The 17,960-nt window shown below is 46.6% G+C and overlaps 9 protein-coding genes across 9 annotated transcripts; 5 read left to right on the plus strand and 4 right to left on the minus strand.

Annotated features, from left to right (window-relative positions):
* Positions 1-155: 155 nt before the first annotated feature.
* ASPBRDRAFT_50762 (uncharacterized protein) lies at positions 156-1,034 on the plus strand (the record flags this gene model as incomplete). The annotated part of the gene is made up of 3 exons (XM_067626606.1): positions 156-501; positions 588-859; positions 1,017-1,034. The coding sequence occupies 3 exons, from the start codon at positions 156-158 to the stop codon at positions 1,032-1,034; spliced, it is 636 nt and encodes a 211-aa protein (XP_067485193.1).
* Positions 1,035-1,334: 300 nt separating this feature from the next.
* Positions 1,335-1,754, minus strand: ASPBRDRAFT_191211 (uncharacterized protein; the record flags this gene model as incomplete). Its single annotated transcript, XM_067620334.1, has 2 exons — positions 1,335-1,528; positions 1,598-1,754. The coding sequence occupies 2 exons, from the start codon at positions 1,752-1,754 to the stop codon at positions 1,335-1,337; spliced, it is 351 nt and encodes a 116-aa protein (XP_067485194.1).
* Positions 1,755-5,720: 3,966 nt separating this feature from the next.
* Positions 5,721-6,551, plus strand: ASPBRDRAFT_113408 (uncharacterized protein; the record flags this gene model as incomplete). The annotated part of the gene is made up of 2 exons (XM_067616736.1): positions 5,721-6,175; positions 6,254-6,551. 2 exons carry the CDS (start codon positions 5,721-5,723, stop codon positions 6,549-6,551), a joined length of 753 nt encoding a protein of 250 aa, XP_067485195.1.
* Positions 6,552-7,688: 1,137 nt separating this feature from the next.
* On the minus strand, positions 7,689-8,664 carry ASPBRDRAFT_191213 (uncharacterized protein; the record flags this gene model as incomplete). Its single annotated transcript, XM_067620335.1, has 3 exons — positions 7,689-7,757; positions 7,808-8,046; positions 8,112-8,664. 3 exons carry the CDS (start codon positions 8,662-8,664, stop codon positions 7,689-7,691), a joined length of 861 nt encoding a protein of 286 aa, XP_067485196.1.
* Positions 8,665-9,386: 722 nt separating this feature from the next.
* ASPBRDRAFT_142186 (Zn(II)2Cys6 transcription factor domain-containing protein) lies at positions 9,387-11,154 on the minus strand. Its single transcript, XM_067619195.1, has 4 exons — positions 11,059-11,154; positions 10,402-10,971; positions 10,210-10,344; positions 9,387-10,141 (listed from the first exon to the last, which is right to left on the minus strand). The coding sequence occupies exons 1-4, from the start codon at positions 11,110-11,112 to the stop codon at positions 9,503-9,505; spliced, it is 1,398 nt and encodes a 465-aa protein (XP_067485197.1). The 5' UTR covers positions 11,113-11,154; the 3' UTR covers positions 9,387-9,502.
* A 399-nt stretch (positions 11,155-11,553) lies between these two features.
* On the plus strand, positions 11,554-12,682 carry ASPBRDRAFT_37176 (zinc-binding alcohol dehydrogenase family protein). The gene has a single exon (XM_067623672.1). The coding sequence runs from the start codon at positions 11,609-11,611 to the stop codon at positions 12,632-12,634; it is 1,026 nt and encodes a 341-aa protein (XP_067485198.1). The 5' UTR covers positions 11,554-11,608; the 3' UTR covers positions 12,635-12,682.
* Positions 12,683-12,906: 224 nt separating this feature from the next.
* On the minus strand, positions 12,907-14,556 carry ASPBRDRAFT_37177 (uncharacterized protein). Its single transcript, XM_067623673.1, has one exon. The coding sequence runs from the start codon at positions 14,456-14,458 to the stop codon at positions 13,097-13,099; it is 1,362 nt and encodes a 453-aa protein (XP_067485199.1). The 5' UTR covers positions 14,459-14,556; the 3' UTR covers positions 12,907-13,096.
* A 1,038-nt stretch (positions 14,557-15,594) lies between these two features.
* ASPBRDRAFT_252763 (uncharacterized protein) lies at positions 15,595-17,607 on the plus strand. Its single transcript, XM_067622159.1, has 8 exons — positions 15,595-15,809; positions 15,862-15,886; positions 15,935-16,039; positions 16,096-16,171; positions 16,226-16,390; positions 16,455-16,812; positions 16,865-17,104; positions 17,161-17,607. Exons 2-8 carry the CDS (start codon positions 15,862-15,864, stop codon positions 17,509-17,511), a joined length of 1,320 nt encoding a protein of 439 aa, XP_067485200.1. The 5' UTR covers positions 15,595-15,809; the 3' UTR covers positions 17,512-17,607.
* On the plus strand, positions 17,608-17,941 carry ASPBRDRAFT_252764 (uncharacterized protein). Its single transcript, XM_067622160.1, has one exon. The coding sequence runs from the start codon at positions 17,703-17,705 to the stop codon at positions 17,886-17,888; it is 186 nt and encodes a 61-aa protein (XP_067485201.1). The 5' UTR covers positions 17,608-17,702; the 3' UTR covers positions 17,889-17,941.
* Positions 17,942-17,960: the final 19 nt, after the last annotated feature.

Raw genomic sequence — 17,960 nt, forward strand, 5'->3', positions numbered from 1 at the left:
TAAGGACATAGGTCCCATATCAAAGAAAATGCCACTCAAGTACCTTATTGTCGCCGGGCTCGTCCTAGGCCTAGCCTGTGCGCTTTCCAAGCCCACCATTGAGTGCTCCTTTACCACGGCTGCTAGCACAGGTGATACATGCGAGAGCTTGGCAGATGCTTGGGGACTCTGTTGAGGGCCTTCAGCAGCTCAATCCTGGTATCACTTGCCCAGGTCTTGATCCGAGCAAGTCGTACTGTGTCATCGGAACCGTCAATGACGATGTCCCAAGCACCACGCTTACGACAACTATGTCCATGACCACCCCGTCTAAGGCTTCTGACCCAACCACCACCACTAGCACCGTCTCTGCTCCCACCAACTCTCCTACTATGCCAGGTATCGTTGGGAACTGTGATGGATTTTACAAGGTTTCCTCCGGAGATCACTGTGGTACTATCGCCCAAGCATACGGCATCAGCACGGCTCAGCTGTTGAGTTGGAACAGTGAGATAGATGATAGTAAGAAACACTTATCCAATCTATTCCTTTTCATGACGACTCGCGAGATGGAGTTCACGTAACTGACGCATAACCCCTATATCTAGACTGTACAAACCTCTGGCTAGACTACTATATCTGCGTACACGTCCCGGGCACTACCACCACTACGCCAGCTGCTCCCGACCCCACCAACGACCCCTCGGGCCCGACACCTCAGCTACCGGGCATTGTTGAAGACTGTAAATCTTTCCATCTGGTCAAGGATGGAGACAACTGCTATTCAATCTCTAGTGATGCAGGAATTATGCTTGCGCAACTGCGCCAGTGGAACACGGAGATTGATGCAGCATGGAACAACTTGTGGTTGGGATACTATGTCTGTATTGGTGTTCGATCAGAACGTAATGTCGGCGTGTTAGGAATGCCTCTCTATACTCATACATACATAGCACCGATGCTATTATTGTCAATGATGAAAGTTACTTCATTCATTAATGTGCTTATGAAACTTCGAAACTCAATGCATATTCCAGCGTCTGTCCCAAACGTAGACCCGCCACGGGTTAGACCGCTCCATCTAATCGGAGATGGCTCTGTTTGTTTCACCTAAATTATACGGCATATGTGAAAGGGGACAAGGGAGGCAACTAGGTACGGGAAATTTCCGGATGAATTAAGTGAGCGCCTTATACACATCTAGTTGAGCTTTCGTCGCAGGATCCTTGATATTTGGTGAGCAGCAAACCGCCCTCTGGTCTGTCAAGCCTGTTAGCGAGAAATGCGAACGATGTTAGGAACAAACTTACGAGCTTGTCCCCGTAGCGCACTTCGTAGAAGCTTTCCTTCTCGTCTCATGCTCTAAGCGCAGTAGCAAGAAGACACTCCCGAAGCGAGACTTTATCCGCCGTTGATTGCGCGGCTGTGCTTATCGGTGGTGACATGGCGAAGTGTGTATTGTCGATGCGCTTAACGAACCAGGTGTACTCGTAGGTCGTGAAGAACCCGAAACGAGTGAAATGATCATCCATGTATCTTGCTAGTTGGCCTAGGATGGTTTCAAATGGAATTAGTATATTTTGCATCACCCATCTAAATTTTGGGCTGTTCAGATCACGGTTGTCCAGTGTTAGAACTTTTTTGTTCTTCTTCCAATAGGCGTAGTATGCATCATCCTCCTCCTTAGTGAACGGGACTTCGAAAGCCTTCTTAATAACAGGCAGGATATTACGTCCAATAGTCTGCTCTGAATCAATCAGTACCGCCGAGGCCATACTTTTCCTGATCATAAGGTGCTTGAGCAAATATCTTATCCAAGTGGCGCTAGTTTGGTCATCAATAGTCTGCGGGAGAATGTGTTTGCGGAAAAATTCCAATAACAGCAGGTATTTATCTTGAGAGATAAGCTCCTCGGGACTCTTGTTCAGTAGGATCGCCTTATCAAATAACAGCAGCCAAGAGTAGCCCAAGAAGTCTATATTACGGGTGTTAAAGAACGGCGTAGCAGTTATGAGCAGGTTAAAAGCGCCTTATAACCAACAGACTGCGAGTGATGTGCCCGAGTTTGTATTATATAAATAATAGGCTTCATCAGCCACAACAAAGTCAAAACACTTGCTCAGCTCATAGGGGTAGTCAGACGGAATATGGTCGGTGGCCTTATACTCACTCGAGCATTTCTTGTTATGCCATTGGGAGATCGCTGACAGGCCATGCCTTGCTTCTAGCGTCTGGTATGTTGTCAACACGACCTAGCTTCCTTGCGATAAAATCGTGCCAAGTCTCATCCTCTTTTCTTGAGGAAGAATGTCCAGAAGGTCTTGACCTCCCCTAGTGCCCTGATGTGGTGCTTTTTGCCATAAATCGGGACGAGATCCGGGATGATCTTTTCCCTTGCTTCGGTAGCTCCCTTTGCCCGTTTGTTTCCTTGTTTCTCCTTGTTCTCGCGTGTATTGACGCCATATTGAGAATCTCCGAAGCGAATATCTCATCTAAGCAGGTTCGCCATTCACCTACAGGGTGCAGGGCGTTTTCAACAAAACGGCCCTGCACCCCCAGTTCGTTCGCCACTCCAGTAATCTCTCTCAAATAGAAGGAACCGATCCAGCAGATTTCCGTGTGTAGGTCTCAACTAGTTGCTTGACCTCCCTAGCGAAGCCGGGCCATTCAACAAGCTAATCAGGCGTTAGGCTAAACGGCAAATCACTAGGGCTTTGCGTCCTGAATTCTTCCTCCGTAACTAGGTCTGGAAGTCTGTGGCACAGGGCCCGTCAATGCCTCTCGGGAAGTTTGAGAAAGGCCGTATTTGGAAGGTAGATGTTAAAGAGGGCTTGTTGAATTCGATAGAAGGTTACGCTTCAGGGCTAGACGATGAGTGAGGCTCTACCGGTAGTATGGCTTCATACAAGAAGAATGCCTGGTGTAGATAGGTAGTTGATATGCAAGAACGAAAGGAGAAGATGAAATCCACTTTATAAAGCCTACTGGAAATCATTCACAGGCAATTTCTATCTTCACTTCTGACCTCCACATCACTTCTATCTCATGCTTCACTTTTGGATATCACTGATATCTGGGATATTGAATATGACCCCCTTCGATACCTACCAGCCCCAGCGTCCGGAGGGGTTCTCTTGTAGCTGTCATGCTTCCTTCATTCTCTATAAACGCTGTGCATAATATGTTACACTGTTCTCCCCTCATCCTTTGGCATTCGAGTAGTACATGGAACAACGCGGTATCTGCTTTTCAATTCGCAATTGTGGTGAGCCTGTATCCTGCAGCCGGCTGTATGCTAGTTTCACTTGACTTGATCATTGAGATCGTGTTGCTTGATCATATTGGTTGACTAGGGTCTAGCATTTGGACTCAGGTTTTAAAATTTAGGTCTAGAATATTTATAATCTAAGAAGAGCATAAACTCATTGGTCTCCGTTCAGCATGCATGTCAGTTACGTTCTATCATATGTGTAATAATTCCTGGAGAGGTCTGTATCCAGGGCGTAGTTGACAACCTAGAGTGGACAGGGAGGTAGGACAATCATTTACTCTATATTAACCGGACACCAGTTATACTGTTGTTGTATTTCTAAGTTCTATTATGTAAGAGAGTTCAATGTGGAAGCTAGGATTTTTCTTGGGCTTTCGAAGTTTGAGACGGGAAGTGTAACGAGTTTTTATAATATCACTTGGAAAGTTGTCGTCAGTTTACTAACAGCAATGCCAGTGAAAAGCTACTTTCTGATCTGATTGAAGTAATTTAAGAAAAGCAATATAAGAAGAGTAATGCTGTGTGACCGGTGCTAGTGCGTTTCGCCAGACTTCTGACCACTCGCCGTCAGTAGAGCAGTGGCACCATCCGTGCATGATCTCTGCTTATAACTTCTTTGGGGGCTGGTTCTCGTTCTTAGTAGCATAGCCCGATGACTGAGTTCCGACAGAAGGCATGCCTTCTGTCGGGCTTGCTGTACGACGCACGCCAGATGTTATATGCCTCCACCTCCGGGCTCCCCTCGGTAACCGGGAAAGATGTGCGTTTAGCAGGGTCCGTAAAGCCGAGACTAGAAAGATCTACCAAATAAAGCTTGTTCGTGGCAGCATTGTAGTTGAGAAAGCTTGGGTGTTCTTGAAGAAAGTCATAGCCATTCTGTCGCATTACCCTACATTATTAGCATGGTTTGTCAGCAACCACATCCTATTCAGGTGATATATGACCCACCTAATTGCAGCGAGATAGGACGTAGCGCAAGACTGATTTCAAGCGTCCTGCGTCTTGATCTGAATTTACTCTCGATGAGATACCGGAGAGGAAGTTAATTGTGTTACGGAAGACCACGGCGTTGACGTTGCAATTACAGAGGAGCCATGTAGAAACTTTATCCGTTCTATCTTTCGATGGAGGACATTGGTCGAAGGATATCGGTTCTTTCATCCGCTTTGTATCCGAACATGGCTGAAGCATATATGAATGCAAGGGATAGCTCTCGGTGTATTGGAAGATAAAGGGGCTCTGAGTCATGATCGTTGCTATCAGATACAGGGGCTGTGAGAGGAAAAAGAAAAGGAAAGTTTCCACAACCAAATCTTTTATATTTCTGCTTCTCCGGGTGGTGAAGATGACGCGTTCACGGTACTAGCTTCACTAGAACTCATGCTCATTGCTGCCTCCAGACATTCATCTTAGACTTACTTCAATGATTGTATACTTGTGAATTTTATTGCCAAGTCAATACCTCATCAGGCGTTCCCACATTGACCGGCCTCTCACAATCGATCGCGGGTGGTGTTGCTATACTCCTTGCTGCATATGCCTATTGACCAAAGGCTATGTGTGATCATCTGGACTTTGATATCTTACTATCAGTAAAGTTCCGGCCTTCTGCACCAAACGTTTGCCGGTGTCGCTGAAAGTAGGTTCTCGGGGGTAGGAGTCCATCTTGACACCAACTAGATCGTACATACGTCGACGAGCCACTCTTTTATACTGACATAAAGTGATAAATGGCTCACCGGCCTAGTTTAGTGGCATCTGGTTCAATACAACGAACTTCAGGGTTCTAGTGGGCTTCACCGCAGTCACCATCGAGTAATATTGTGGACAATCACATTCGGTACGACATATTGTATCATTATTACGTTTCTATTGTCGCCTGTGCGATCCCGTCGCAGGATTTCCATCATTATAGCTTCCGACAACCAAGCAGCTCCTAGTCAACGACTAGCCTGATAATGCAATTGTAGTCGTATATGCCTTGGCCATGGCAGGTGTGAGCCGCAACGCATTATGGTCAGGTAGCTACTAAGACGAACAATACGCTCAATACTTTATCCTGATTGGTAGCCTATAGTCCAAATTACATTCTATGCACAGGTTCAAGGAGGCCGGCAGGACGAAATCCATCAAGTCAAACCGAGACGATCAGGGTTCTTGGAGTATGTTTCAGGTGCATCTAGATCTTTGTAATGTCATGTGACACGATACAAGTCGATATAGGTATGAAGCACTAAATGATGACGTACTGATAATGACCTAGTGAAGCGTCATTGTGAATGAAGTCGGATGGTGACTCATATTAGAACACTGAAGCCTTTCCACATGCTCAACTCTCCATCTTCATCCTCCTATCCCCAATCCCCCATCTCTAATCTCTCCTATTCAGTCCCACGCCTTCATATCTGTTCAGCAGGAAACCAGACCTTATTTTCACCCAGCCAGTACAGCACCACTATTCAGCTGAATCATGTGGAGCTTCAGTTTCAGAGACCGAGTTTTCGATATCGAGAACGAATATTTCAAGGTGGTCAAGCAATTGACCGAGGATAACGATGTAGGACTTGGCGAGCGCAAGGTTCTGGCAGTCGCCAAAAGACTGGATAAAACGTACTTGCTAAAGATACGTTATCAGCTTGACCCGGAAGACTGTGATCTGGAAGATCCAGACGAAATTCTGAAGGTTGCTGAACAGTCCTACTGCCATGAAGTTGAGGCCATAGATCTCCTGTCTACGCACGGGTATGGGCCAAAGTATCATAATCATGAGACCCAGAAACAACCTGCGTGGATGCCTTTTCCTGGAGGCTATCTCGAGTTTATTGTCATGGAATTTCCTCCTGGGGAGAACGTCGATGATATCCAAGATGAGCTTACCGATAGCCAGCGCAAGAGTATCAGAACACAGCTAGCACAAATGTTGGAGTAAGTGAATACCCATCATCCTACAGATAACGCAGGGCTGGTTTCGTTCTTTACTACCTGATACTGACAAATTAGCAGGCTCATGCGCAAAAATGACTACAAATTGACCGAGCAACACCCCAGCTACCTTCATTACGATGCTAGGGCAGACAGACTTTACTTGATGGATCTTGCGGGCCTTGGATATACTAACTCAGCGACATCTTATCCAATTGATGAGGAGAGTCCATATGTGACAGCGTTCAACCTCTGGTGGAAGGAGTACCTGAGGTCTAAGCGAGACCCGGAGTCAAGCGAGATTCCGGTGTCCCCTCAGCCAATTAAGATGCCCCATCAGCCAAACAAGAAGGAGAATAAACCCCCAAGGAAGGCTTAATACCCTTGCACACATTGGAAATGACCATGTTCTACGGGTTTTAACCTGCCTAGTTAATACTTTGCTTTGCTGTTGCTGAGATGCATTTTCGGATTGCCAGACGAAGAGCTTACTTTATGTCGTCATGGTTGACAAGCGGTAGTAGCCACATCCATCCAGTATTATTAGGGCATAATGGCCTCATCTTAATGTCGTTTACTTCTGGATCCGTTAATGAGATGTGATTCACAAAGAACCTCTAGTCACGAGCTCTACTGAGTATAATGAATAAACTGTAACTATGTAAGTCTCATAATAGGTTTTCCAACCTTATCTTCACGAAATGACGCAGCGACCTTGATTTATCAATAGATTAAGTATAGTATTGAATATATTGTATAGAATTCTTCCTATATGCGTATATTTGTTTTGTTCACTATCAGCCTTTTTACTAGAAAGAGTCGTCCACTCAGACGTAATTAAAGATTCCTTGATTGTAAAATAGATTCTTCATCCAGTATAGGTTTCTGTCATTTATTTATACAATATTCTCATTTATCGTAATTATAGCTTAGAAGACGATTTTGTTTCAAATTGGTTTATAATCCCAAGTTGATATAGGATAGTCATGGAAATTGATCATGACTAACTCGTAAAATATATCTATAATATCGAATGCAACCATAGAGATTGACAGAATCGATACTAGTTTAAAAACTCATTCGATCTGTTCGGATAGTTATTAGATCTATAGAGTAAAAAGGTTCTAATGTGGACTGGGAAGGAAACACACTCAGAGAAGCCTAGAGACTAATATATAAGGTATAAGAGATATAATGCAAGTAATTCACACATACAAAGTAAAGATTGTTTGATCCCGAGAATGTCCCTCGCCGTGAAGCTGAATGAATTAGCAATACTACTATAGTTTGTCACAATTTCCAGAATGATGAACTATAATTTCTATGAGATAAATCCGGGTATGCAAGCTCTGATATCAGTTAAACAGTAAACATATATGATTTCAAGACTTTGTATTAAGAGACGACAGTCTACGTAAAGTCTAGCGCTAACTGTAGTTTCTGAGAGTAGGTAATAGCCACTTGAGGCCGCAGATCACCCCTGCTTGTCTCACCACTGGACTTGATGACATAGTAATCAGTGGTATGTCTTCCTAAACTTAGCAGCCCGTGCCGAGATCCTGGTAAAGGTGTGGCCCTCTTCGGTCTAGTTGGCTCGATTAGCAAATATCCCAAGAGAAGTGCACCACAACTTACCAATTTCTTTCCATACCTCACACCATAGTAACTTCCCTTTTTGTCGGCTGCCCTGATGGCTGTGGCCAGAAGACACTCGCGTAGTGATACGTCGCTGGCGGTAGACTTGGCGCTCGAACTGATGGCCTCCGACACGGCGAAATGTGTGTCATCGACACGCTTTACGAACCAGGTATTTTCATAGATCGTATAAAAGCCGAAGCGGCAGAAATGGTCGTCCATATACCTAGCGAGCTGGCCTATGTATACAAAGGTCTTAGCTAAGGTACAAATCGCGACTACGACGAGGCAAATGAAGACTTACCCAGCTTGTCGGCTATAAACTCGTCCCATGTCTGTTTTAGCTTGGGCAAAAACGCCCAATAAGTCTTCACTTCCGCTAGGGCACGAATCGCATGCGTTTGCCTTTCGACCAATACGATATCTGGGACAAGTGTAGTTGGCTTTTTGCCGGTCTGGCGCTCGGCGTGACCACGCTTCTTTTTCTTGTCGTCCTGCACCCTATTCACCCCGAACTGCGAGTCACCAAAGGCCACTCCTATTCGAAGGAGGTTCAATATCTCCCCCACGGGGTGCAGGGCGTTCTGGACAAAACGGCCCTGCACCCCTATTTCGTTTGCAACCCCAAAGTTCTCGCTCGGGATCACGGGGGTAAATGCATGGTTGGCCCCACAAAATGGCGTAACCAATCTCTTTACTTCTGCCGTAAAATCAGTCCAGTCAACGACCTGTTCGGCTTTCAGCTTGAACTCTGAGCCACCAGGCCTCAACGTTCTGAACTTTTCTTCGTTGACCAATTCCGGGAGAGGGCTCCAGATCCTTTCTCGCTGGCCTCGTGGCAGTATGAGATAAGACATTGTTTTGCGTCGACAGAATGCCTATTTCTGCTTTCTAACGTCTAAGAACCTGATGTGGCCACAGTGTTCCACGGCTATTTGACTAGGATACCAGCAATCATAAAGTCTGTAAAGGGAAGCGAGGTTGTATTTCTGGGGGCTTACGAGGACATCGTTATCCATTATTGGCTTCTTTTTGAGTATTCACTGCATGACGATTTGTTCATACGCATTGTATTCAATAAGGCGGCATTCTTTTTCATTCAACGTGGATAGTGACTAGAACATCATGCTATCTACAACACTGTTCATATTCAGGTGATATAAAGGTGCTTTGCAGAGTACGCGACTAGCATGTAGCCGTAGGAAATGATTGGCTCGGCAACCGTCCTCGTTTGATACTAGGTACGCCTGTTCTGCTGAGATAGTAATGTGCTATGAGAGTGGGTCTTTGGGACTGAATGGTAGGGGCATGCGTTGTCCAGCTGGTACCTTTGTCGGTCTGGCCTTCGAGGAATTTGACCACAATGCTCGTCTCTTATTCTAAGCTTAGGCTGCAAGTCAGGCCCCACAGCCTTTCACATACTTTCCGTTTTCATACTCTTCCCAACGACACTAATTAACCGGTTGTGATATCATATAACTACAGTCCTGATAGTTTTCTACATACACCGGCCCAGCAGGTGGATAGCAAAGATGAGTAGGAGACCATCGTCGTCCACTCTCCAGAAGATGGGAGTGGTCCTGGTCATGATGGCGCTAATACGCGAAACGTCCTAGGTCTAATTGCTTGCCATTGGACATGGCCTATCGTCAAAATAGAAACATGCTTTGGACCACAAAGATGCAGAAATCACAATCACGAAGGAAGCAGTAACAATGCCATCTGTGTCACCCTGAGCGGAAGGGTGACCGAAGCTGCACCATAGAATTTCAATGCGTCTTGTTTGAAATAGAGCATGCTTTGGCAGACCATTCTGTAAAACACAAAGGTCTGCTGGTGGCAATCCTCGATTCCAGATACGTTCAGACAGGTCCGGATTTCCTCCGCACAAAAGTCTGGATATGACGATAACAAAAGTGCCATCTGGCTAAAACACACTGCACGAAAGGCCCATAAATGTGTTAAAGTTGTGGCGACAGGGAGGTTGTAGAACCATAAAGATGTTTCCACGGAGGTGGTAGGCCTCGGTGGAGCTGGACTGTCTGGTCTTGGCCAGAATAAAGGATTATTTATTGAAGCTTGTAAAGAGCGTTCCCATATTTCAAGCTCCTGCAGTGTGTTGATTAAATCCCGGAGTATAAGTTGGGATGCGGGTCCCCTTTCTCCAGGGGTGAGGGAATGTATAGACTTGGCTCTTCGTAAAACAGAGGGGAGAACAGAAGCGTGACTTATAAGTGTGTGCAAGGGTGATGGTTTGTGGAAGGTGAAAGGTATTGTCTTCCACTCAGTTGAGGACAGGAACGTATCTTGACGGGAGATGCACGCCTCCAGCATCTGGATGGATGTTAGGTTCTTCTGACCATCTGAATACATGGGTGTTGGGGGTGATATTCGATGCGTACCACTAGAGGGCGGAAGCTGATAAAGAGCTGGTGCGAGGTAAGTCTAGTAAATGACTCTGGGCCACATATTTCCATCATCCGGCCGATGCCTCTGATATGAGCGATCCAGCCCTCTCGGGATGTGGGTAATAGCCACTTGTAGAAGTTAGTGGCTAATCTGCTCCAGTCAAACAGACAGAAGGTTTTGCGTACCTCAGCTAGACATAAGCACATGATAGCAGCAGCGGATTCATTGCAACCGCCGTCAATTTTAGTGATTTTATCTTGCAAGGTATGCACAGCTTTGGAGTATGACTCTGCGCGAAAGAGGTCCCACTGGCTGCGTTTACGGTCTATATCCCTCTTGCTAATGATCGAGTAACCCAAAGTTCGGAGTGACACAGACAGAAGAGGTGTACTCCCGCTTGTGTCCAGAAGTAGAGGGAGGGTTTCTAGCCAAGGGCTACACAGGGTTAAGCGATGGCCGATGGGGCGGACATATTGCTCCTGACCGGGATACCCGGGGGTAAAATATTCCGTCACTAAAGCAAAGAACTCTTCATCTGTCGACCATCGGAAAGTTGACAGGTTAAGCATAAGAAGCCTGGTTGATGATCTGGAGACTGATCGTGACGTCTCACGTGATTTAGGGCTTTTCGCTGGTCCAGACGAGATGGTCGGTTGCCCGGCAGTCTTGGGTGGAAGAAAAGTCACCTCTTCGTATCCAGGACAGTTTCTCTTGGTTAGTATACATTGGGAACAGGCAGGACGTTTTCCATCGCACTGAAGGAAACCATGTTAGCCGATCCTCGTCTCCAGGTATTGAATCTACATAGCAGAGCAGTGACTGAGTCAATGTCGGGGACTCACTGCATATTTTCTTTGTCGACAGTTCTGACATACTGAGCGACTCTTCACTTTCATGTTGCATTTGCAGCAGTACGGGGCAAGGCGGAGGCACCAGCATGGTGGACTGACACCACCTGGAAGAGAAGCCGAGACACTTGCGGTGGTTGGAAATCGGCAAATGCCTTCATTACTAACGAGTCTTGGCAACTAATGCTACTTCTTGTGGTTAGCGTGCAATGTGGGTCTATGGATCTCGGCGGCTCGGTTGGGACAATCGCATGTCCATATCTCCATCATCATTCGACAGGATGGCCCGTCTGATGCAAGAGAAAGCAAAAGAAAGTCAGTTCGAGTTGTGATGACGGAAATGATGACCAAGCATGTATGAGGTGTCATGCTGTTTGCAGATGCTGCTGCGAGATTCTCGGTTTGTAGTGGCAGACCAAAGATATATAAATCACATATCCACCGACAGCACCCTCCACATGCAACATTACTACTGTACTTAAGTTCCTACATTATTCCACCCCATTCATCCTTCATCTTTCTCTCCTTAGTAACACCCGTCAAAATGAAGGAAGCGCTGGTATTCAACAAGAATGGCACAATGGAGGTTAAAATCCACTCCGTGCCCATTCCCACACCCGGACCGGACGAGATTCTGATCAAGGTCGTCGTTAGCGGCACGAACCCCAAGGATTGGAAATTCCCCACTTGGTTCGATGTATTTGACGGGAAAAACACTGGCGATGACATTGCCGGCTACGTTCACGAGGTTGGCAGCGACGTGTCTGAGTTCAAAGTCGGAGACCGAGTGGCCGCCTTCCATGATTTTATGACGCCGCATGGGAGTTTCGCCGAATATGCCATCGGCAACGTGCACGCCACCTTCCACATCCCATCGAATATCTCGTTCGAGGAAGCAGCAACTGTTCCATTGGCATCATTGACCGCTTCAATTGCATTGTTTGCACGCTTAGGCCTACCCGAACCGTGGTTGGCAAACAAAAATTGGGCCAGTAAACCTCGGGGAGGAGTTCTTGTCTACGGCGCTGCAACTGCCGTCGGCTCATTTGCAATCAAGATGCTACAGAAAGCAGACATTCATCCTGTTATTGGTGTTGCGGGACGAGGTACGGATTATGTTAGGAGCTTGGTGGACAGTGAGAAAGGTGATGTTGTCGTTGACTACCGGGACGGGGAATCTGCCATTGTGCAGGGAATCCTTAATGCCATTCCTGCCGGGGAGAGTCTTTGCTATACATTGGACGCCGTCAGTGAGATATCGAGCTTTCAGGTCCTTGAGAAGGTTCTGGATCAGACATCGGGTGCAGTGTCACTTGTTACGCCGGAGGCACCTAAGCAATTACCTGGCGCAATCCGGGTTGAGTTTAGCAACGTTGGAACTAGCCATGGAGATGATAAAGACGTCGCCTACGTGTGGTCGCGGATGCTGAGCAGGGGACTTGGTGAGGGTTGGCTCAAGCCCCATCCCCATGAGGTCATTCCTGGTGGTCTGGAGGGCATAGAGACGGCTTTGAATAACCTGAAGGATGGAAAGGCTAGCGCTGTGAAGTATGTTTTGAGGATTGCATAGATGTGGAGTGGCCTGCTAGAGAGGTTAGAAATTCGATATCGTCAGTCGCTTACTCTTATGACCTACCGTAATCCGAATAGTACTTCTCCGGCTGTAATCGTTATGTTTGAACCTCCGAGATGTCTCGCTATCTACAGTTGCTTTATTCAGTCTTGTATTTTGGGTTTTTGTGCGTAAAACATCCACATAAATCCGCGATACCGTCGAAGAGGCGGCAGTAACAGTACTATCCCCTGAGAAATGCATTGAACAAATGAACAACTTGTTTTGACACGCAGATTCTGTTTGCAATTTGTAGAGAAAATATTTCTAAAATGCGGTATCTCGTTCTAATCAATCATACTGTATACATGATGATAATGCGAAGAGCAGTAAGAATACATTGGAAGTCCAATGAGGAAGGTGTTGGCCGAAATGATACAAGGGCTTTGATGTGAAGGAAACACTGAGAGAAGAATATGATCACTGATTCTGCATACGATAGGGATCATACGAAGGATCAACCGACAGCCAGTCTGCTTTGTTAGAAACAATACGACCATCCTTAAGAATAGCCACGAGATTATCCTGAATGCGATCCAGGACCGTGATGTCTTCCAGAGGATTCGATGTCAAGATCAGCATATCCGCAATACTCCCTTCTTTGATGCACCCAAGTTGGCCTTCCATTCCCAAATATCGTGCCGCATTCACCGTAGCAGATTTCAAAATGTCCTTCGCACTCAGAACGCCCGACCTAATCGAAAACTCCTGGTTTTGAAGAGGATGCAAGCCAGCCAAGAGGTCAGAACCATAGCATATCATTACCCCTGCTTTGTGCAAGATTGACAAAGCTTCTAGACCACTAGCCAGGACTTGTTGATTCTTGGCCTGGCTGAAATCATCCAGGAACTTGTCGAAAGGTGGCTTGGACATGCCATGATATGTAACCAGCGTTGGGGTAAAGACAACGCCCAATTCTGCACAGTACGCCGCGGTCTCCTCATCGATGAAATTCCCGTGCTCGATGCCTCTCACACCATTGTCAACAGCATGACGGATAGCCTCCACGGTGTAAGCATGTGCCGTGACGTAGGTCTTGGATTGCTTCGCAGTCGTCGTGATCGCGCGGATTTCTTCGGCAGTGAATTGCAGCATATCCAGAGCATCTGACGGTGTTGCTACACCGCCGCCGCACATGATCTTCAAGAAGTTGGCGCCTTGTCTGAGCTCGTCCCGCGCGGCCTCCAAACACTCGGGGACACCATTGCATACCCGTGCTAGTGCCGGCGTATGCCCACCACAGCATTTGTACTCGGACCCCTGATAATTTGCTCGTAGATCACCATGTCCGCCTGTCTGCGAGAGCGCTTTGCCTGCAATGAAAAGGCGTGGACCTGCAATTAAGCCTTCTTCGATAGCTTCACGGAGAGCGTAATCGGCACCACCGGTATCGCGGACCGTGGTGAATCCTCGCAGAAGCATCTCGCGCGCAACAAAGGTAGTTCGATACGCAATGCTGTTAGGACTTGCAGCAAACATGTCCTTAAGAGATGGAGATCCTGGAGTTGCCGTCATGTGCACATGGCAGTCAATCAAGCCAGGGCAGATATACTGGCCTTTTAGATCCACCGCATCAGGGGGTGTGGCAAGACATGCTGCATTGCTAGATGATACTTCCACTATACGTCCGTTCTTAATATGGACAACGGAATTGGGGATAATGTCACCTGCGTCCACATTCACGACGTTGGCATTGTAAAATATGATTTCTGGGGCTGCGGCTCGAGGTAACCATGGCTTGCTGGGATTGTTGCTACCCATTGACTCGGTGGGTAATTGCATGCTGGGATATCGCAAGCAGCAGCTTCCACTCCGAATGAAGTAACTCTGGATGGCTGTGTGATGCTTCTCTTTCGCTATGTGTTTATTCTGAAACTTATCATAGGTGTGACTTTAGGTGATTGCCATCTCGGTTACAAGAGCGGAGATCTTTTGATACCCCTCATCTTTGTGCGGGGAAACTATGATAGCGCAGTGACTAGTTCCAGCCGAGGCTAGGTCGACTCATAGTCGGCCGAGGATAAGCATGAGAATTTAAAACCTGTCGCGGCCAGACAGGATCTCATAGCCAGGACATCATAGACTGTGTTGGCGTCTCTGTCATAAAACCCAATAATACTAAACCATCTGTTCCTATTCTGTAGTCCTCATGGTAGAGCTATAGATCTGATTGAACTCACCAACTTTGACATGTATGTTACAGGGCTTGAAAAAACAGTCCGCGCCTGTCTTGAGATAACAGGGATGGGTTGGGCTAGACGCTAGGGAATGATGTCAGGTAACCTGTGCCCTACCCCGTTCTGTCGGTGAGGATAACGTAAGGTTGGCCTTAGGTCTACGTCCATTTGGGTTCGGTCTTAACCATCATGCAAGGGTGGCGAGGAGGGGCGCAAAGAGCTTTATGTATCCCTTGCAACCAAGCCACCAATTATGAATGGTAAAGCAAGCAAAGGGCTGGGACCGGAGAGAGGGGCAGAGTACATGACAGAGATATGCCAAAGGTCGTCATTAATTAGTCACACTGAACACTGGACACTGGGCTCAAACAAGGCGTATGCTTTCACACGGTGAGCTTCTCAACAGGTAGCTCTTTGATAAGGCCAGCCACTATCATGACAGCATAGCTCTTGATGCAGCGTTTCTTATCTATAGACTATATCAATTGTCTGAGGGCGAGTCCTGAACAATCAAGGTCATCACGCAAGCCGCTTTTGAGCTGCGTCAGGGCTTTATGCTAGTTATATCCCTATCGATTGCAGATATATCATGAAGAAACCGCGGAGCATTTCCGAGCACTAAGCCTAAGTTATACATGCAAAGAATTGATACCAAATCTGATTTGCTGAGACTAATCTATCATATCTCACCATTTGGGAATTTACCCCGCATGCCAACATCGCGGAACAACATAGCTACCCTGGCCCTGCATAACTGAGAAGCTACTTCCCAGTTCCCCCATCTTCAGTTTGCCAAACACTGCTACCAGAGTATTACTTCCGAAGTGGAACTCAAGACCGCGGACCCAACTCCATCCAAAGATGTACACATCGATGTCGGGACTATTCAATTGCATTTCTAAGCGGAGGAAGAGAAGCGCGTAGTTAGGAAAATCGACTGCTTTATTTTACCATTGGTATGTAACTCTTCCCTATGAGCATGACCCGATGCTAATGCTCAGTGCACAGATGTGCTTGGTGTTTTTCTTTCAATGTGTGTAATCGGAAAATTCTTACGGTTGACGATTGGCTGATTCTTAAGACCTCGACAAGCAGAGCCTTAGCTATGCATCAGTATTCGGGCTTATTGATGATCTTTCTCTGGAGGGGTCCGAGTATTCCTGGTGTTCATCATTATTCTATCTCGGTGCGCAATAGGATTGTCCTATTGTAGGATAGTCAGGAGAACTGATATGTGGTTAGGTCAACTCGTTGCTGAGTATCCCTTCATTTACTTAATGAGCAGGCTTCCCCTAACAAAATTTGTCGGCGCAACGATGTAAGTCTACACCTGACGACAAAACATGCATTGGACCCTGACAGAATATCCCAGTGTTTTCTGGGGCGCAGTATGCATGTGCCTTGCGGCGCCAACAAACTTTGCAGGATTTGGGGCTGTAAGATTCCTTCTTGGAGTCACGGAAGGGGCTGTCTCCCCAGCATTTGTGACTCTCACCAGCATGTGGTACAGAAAGAAAGAGCATGCTTCAAGAGTGGGGTAAGCAAGCAAATCAGCAAAGCCCAACGGGTACAGTTTACTCACTCTATGAATCGAACCACAGCATCTGGGTCACTATGAACGGCCTGGCCCAAGTCCTTGGAAGCATGCTTATGTACGGAATCGGCAAGCAACACTACCCCCGACTAGAACCGTGGAGGGTTCTCTTCCTTGTCTGCGGTGCACTTACAGCCGCTTTCGGAGTTGTCTTCTACTTTCTGGTGCCGACTGGTCCTCAGAAAGCATGGTTCTTATCGGAGAGGGAGCGAGAGGTTCTACTGGCAAGAATGGCCGAGGACAGAGAAGGAGGTGACAGGACCGATTTTTCGAAATCGCAGGTGATGGAGACTTTACTGAATATCCGAGCTTGGTTTATCTTTGCTTTTGGGATCCTCGTCACAATGCAGTCGCCTGTTCTAACGGTAGGTTTGCGCCTCTACCCAATTGTAGATGGGATTAGCTGACACCAGTCAGTTTGCTTCATTGATCATCAAAAATCTCAACTACGATAAATATCAAACGATGTTGTATACCTCGCCATCAGGGGCAGTTCAGATTGTTGCCATCTGGATCGGAGTACTTGGGTGTCAACTTCTCCCCAACAATCGATGCTTGGTGGTCATTCTTCTCTCAATTCCTCCACTCATTGGCAATATACTTCTGTTGAAGCTTCCGCTCACAACAGGTTGGGGACTGATAGTGTCGTCCTGGCTGGTAGGGTTTCTCCTCTTTCTCGGAATTTTGAATAGTACGCTTACTCCTGATATCAGGCATCCTGCATCTCAGACGTGATGGTTATTCTTCTCAGTCTAAGCGCATCAAACGTGAAAGGAAACACCAAGCGGGCTATGGCCAACACAATGTATTTCATTGGCTATTGCGTTGGTTGCATCGCAGGTCCGCAGCTGTGGCAGACGAAGTCCGCGCCGCGCTTTTTTGAAGGCGTCGTCACTGCCATTGTGACGTGGTGTGTGCTAGTACTAGCTATGGTCCTTTATTGGTACCTGTGTCGGGTTGAGAATCTTAAGCGGGACAGGGACGCCCGGCCTTCTGCCGAGGTCATCTTGCATACTGAGGATGTCACAGATATTGAGGATCGGCTGTTCCGATACAGTTATTGATCAAGTTGCAGGATGCAGGATTCATACGGGGGTGGGACTGTGGTAGGGATAGTAGTAAATAAGTGAGTTCGTTGCGCAGCTTGGGACAAGTAGGATTATAAAACACATGATCGTATAGTTAGTTAACTAACGTTATTAAAACTAATTATATATTTCTGGAACTCTGTTGCAACACAGGCTCCACTACTGAAATGAAAATTCTAGGGCTATATCAGTACCCAGGGTTCCAAGTCAATGTACTAAACATGATATTTTCTTGTCTTGATGCATTAGAAGACTTCTGGCGTAGAGAAAAGATTAGAGTGTTTCTTGCAGTCAATCATAGTCTAGTTATATACCGCCTGTGCCGACCCCTGTTCTCAACCATATCCCAATAAACCTCCACGATTAGGGCACCTTAGATTAGCTTTATAAGCAAGTATCCTCCATCTCACCAAATCAACCTTCTA

Source organism: Aspergillus brasiliensis (assembly GCF_001889945.1).
Source record: "Aspergillus brasiliensis CBS 101740 unplaced genomic scaffold ASPBRscaffold_1, whole genome shotgun sequence".
In the NCBI taxonomy this organism is placed as follows: domain Eukaryota; kingdom Fungi; phylum Ascomycota; class Eurotiomycetes; order Eurotiales; family Aspergillaceae; genus Aspergillus; species Aspergillus brasiliensis.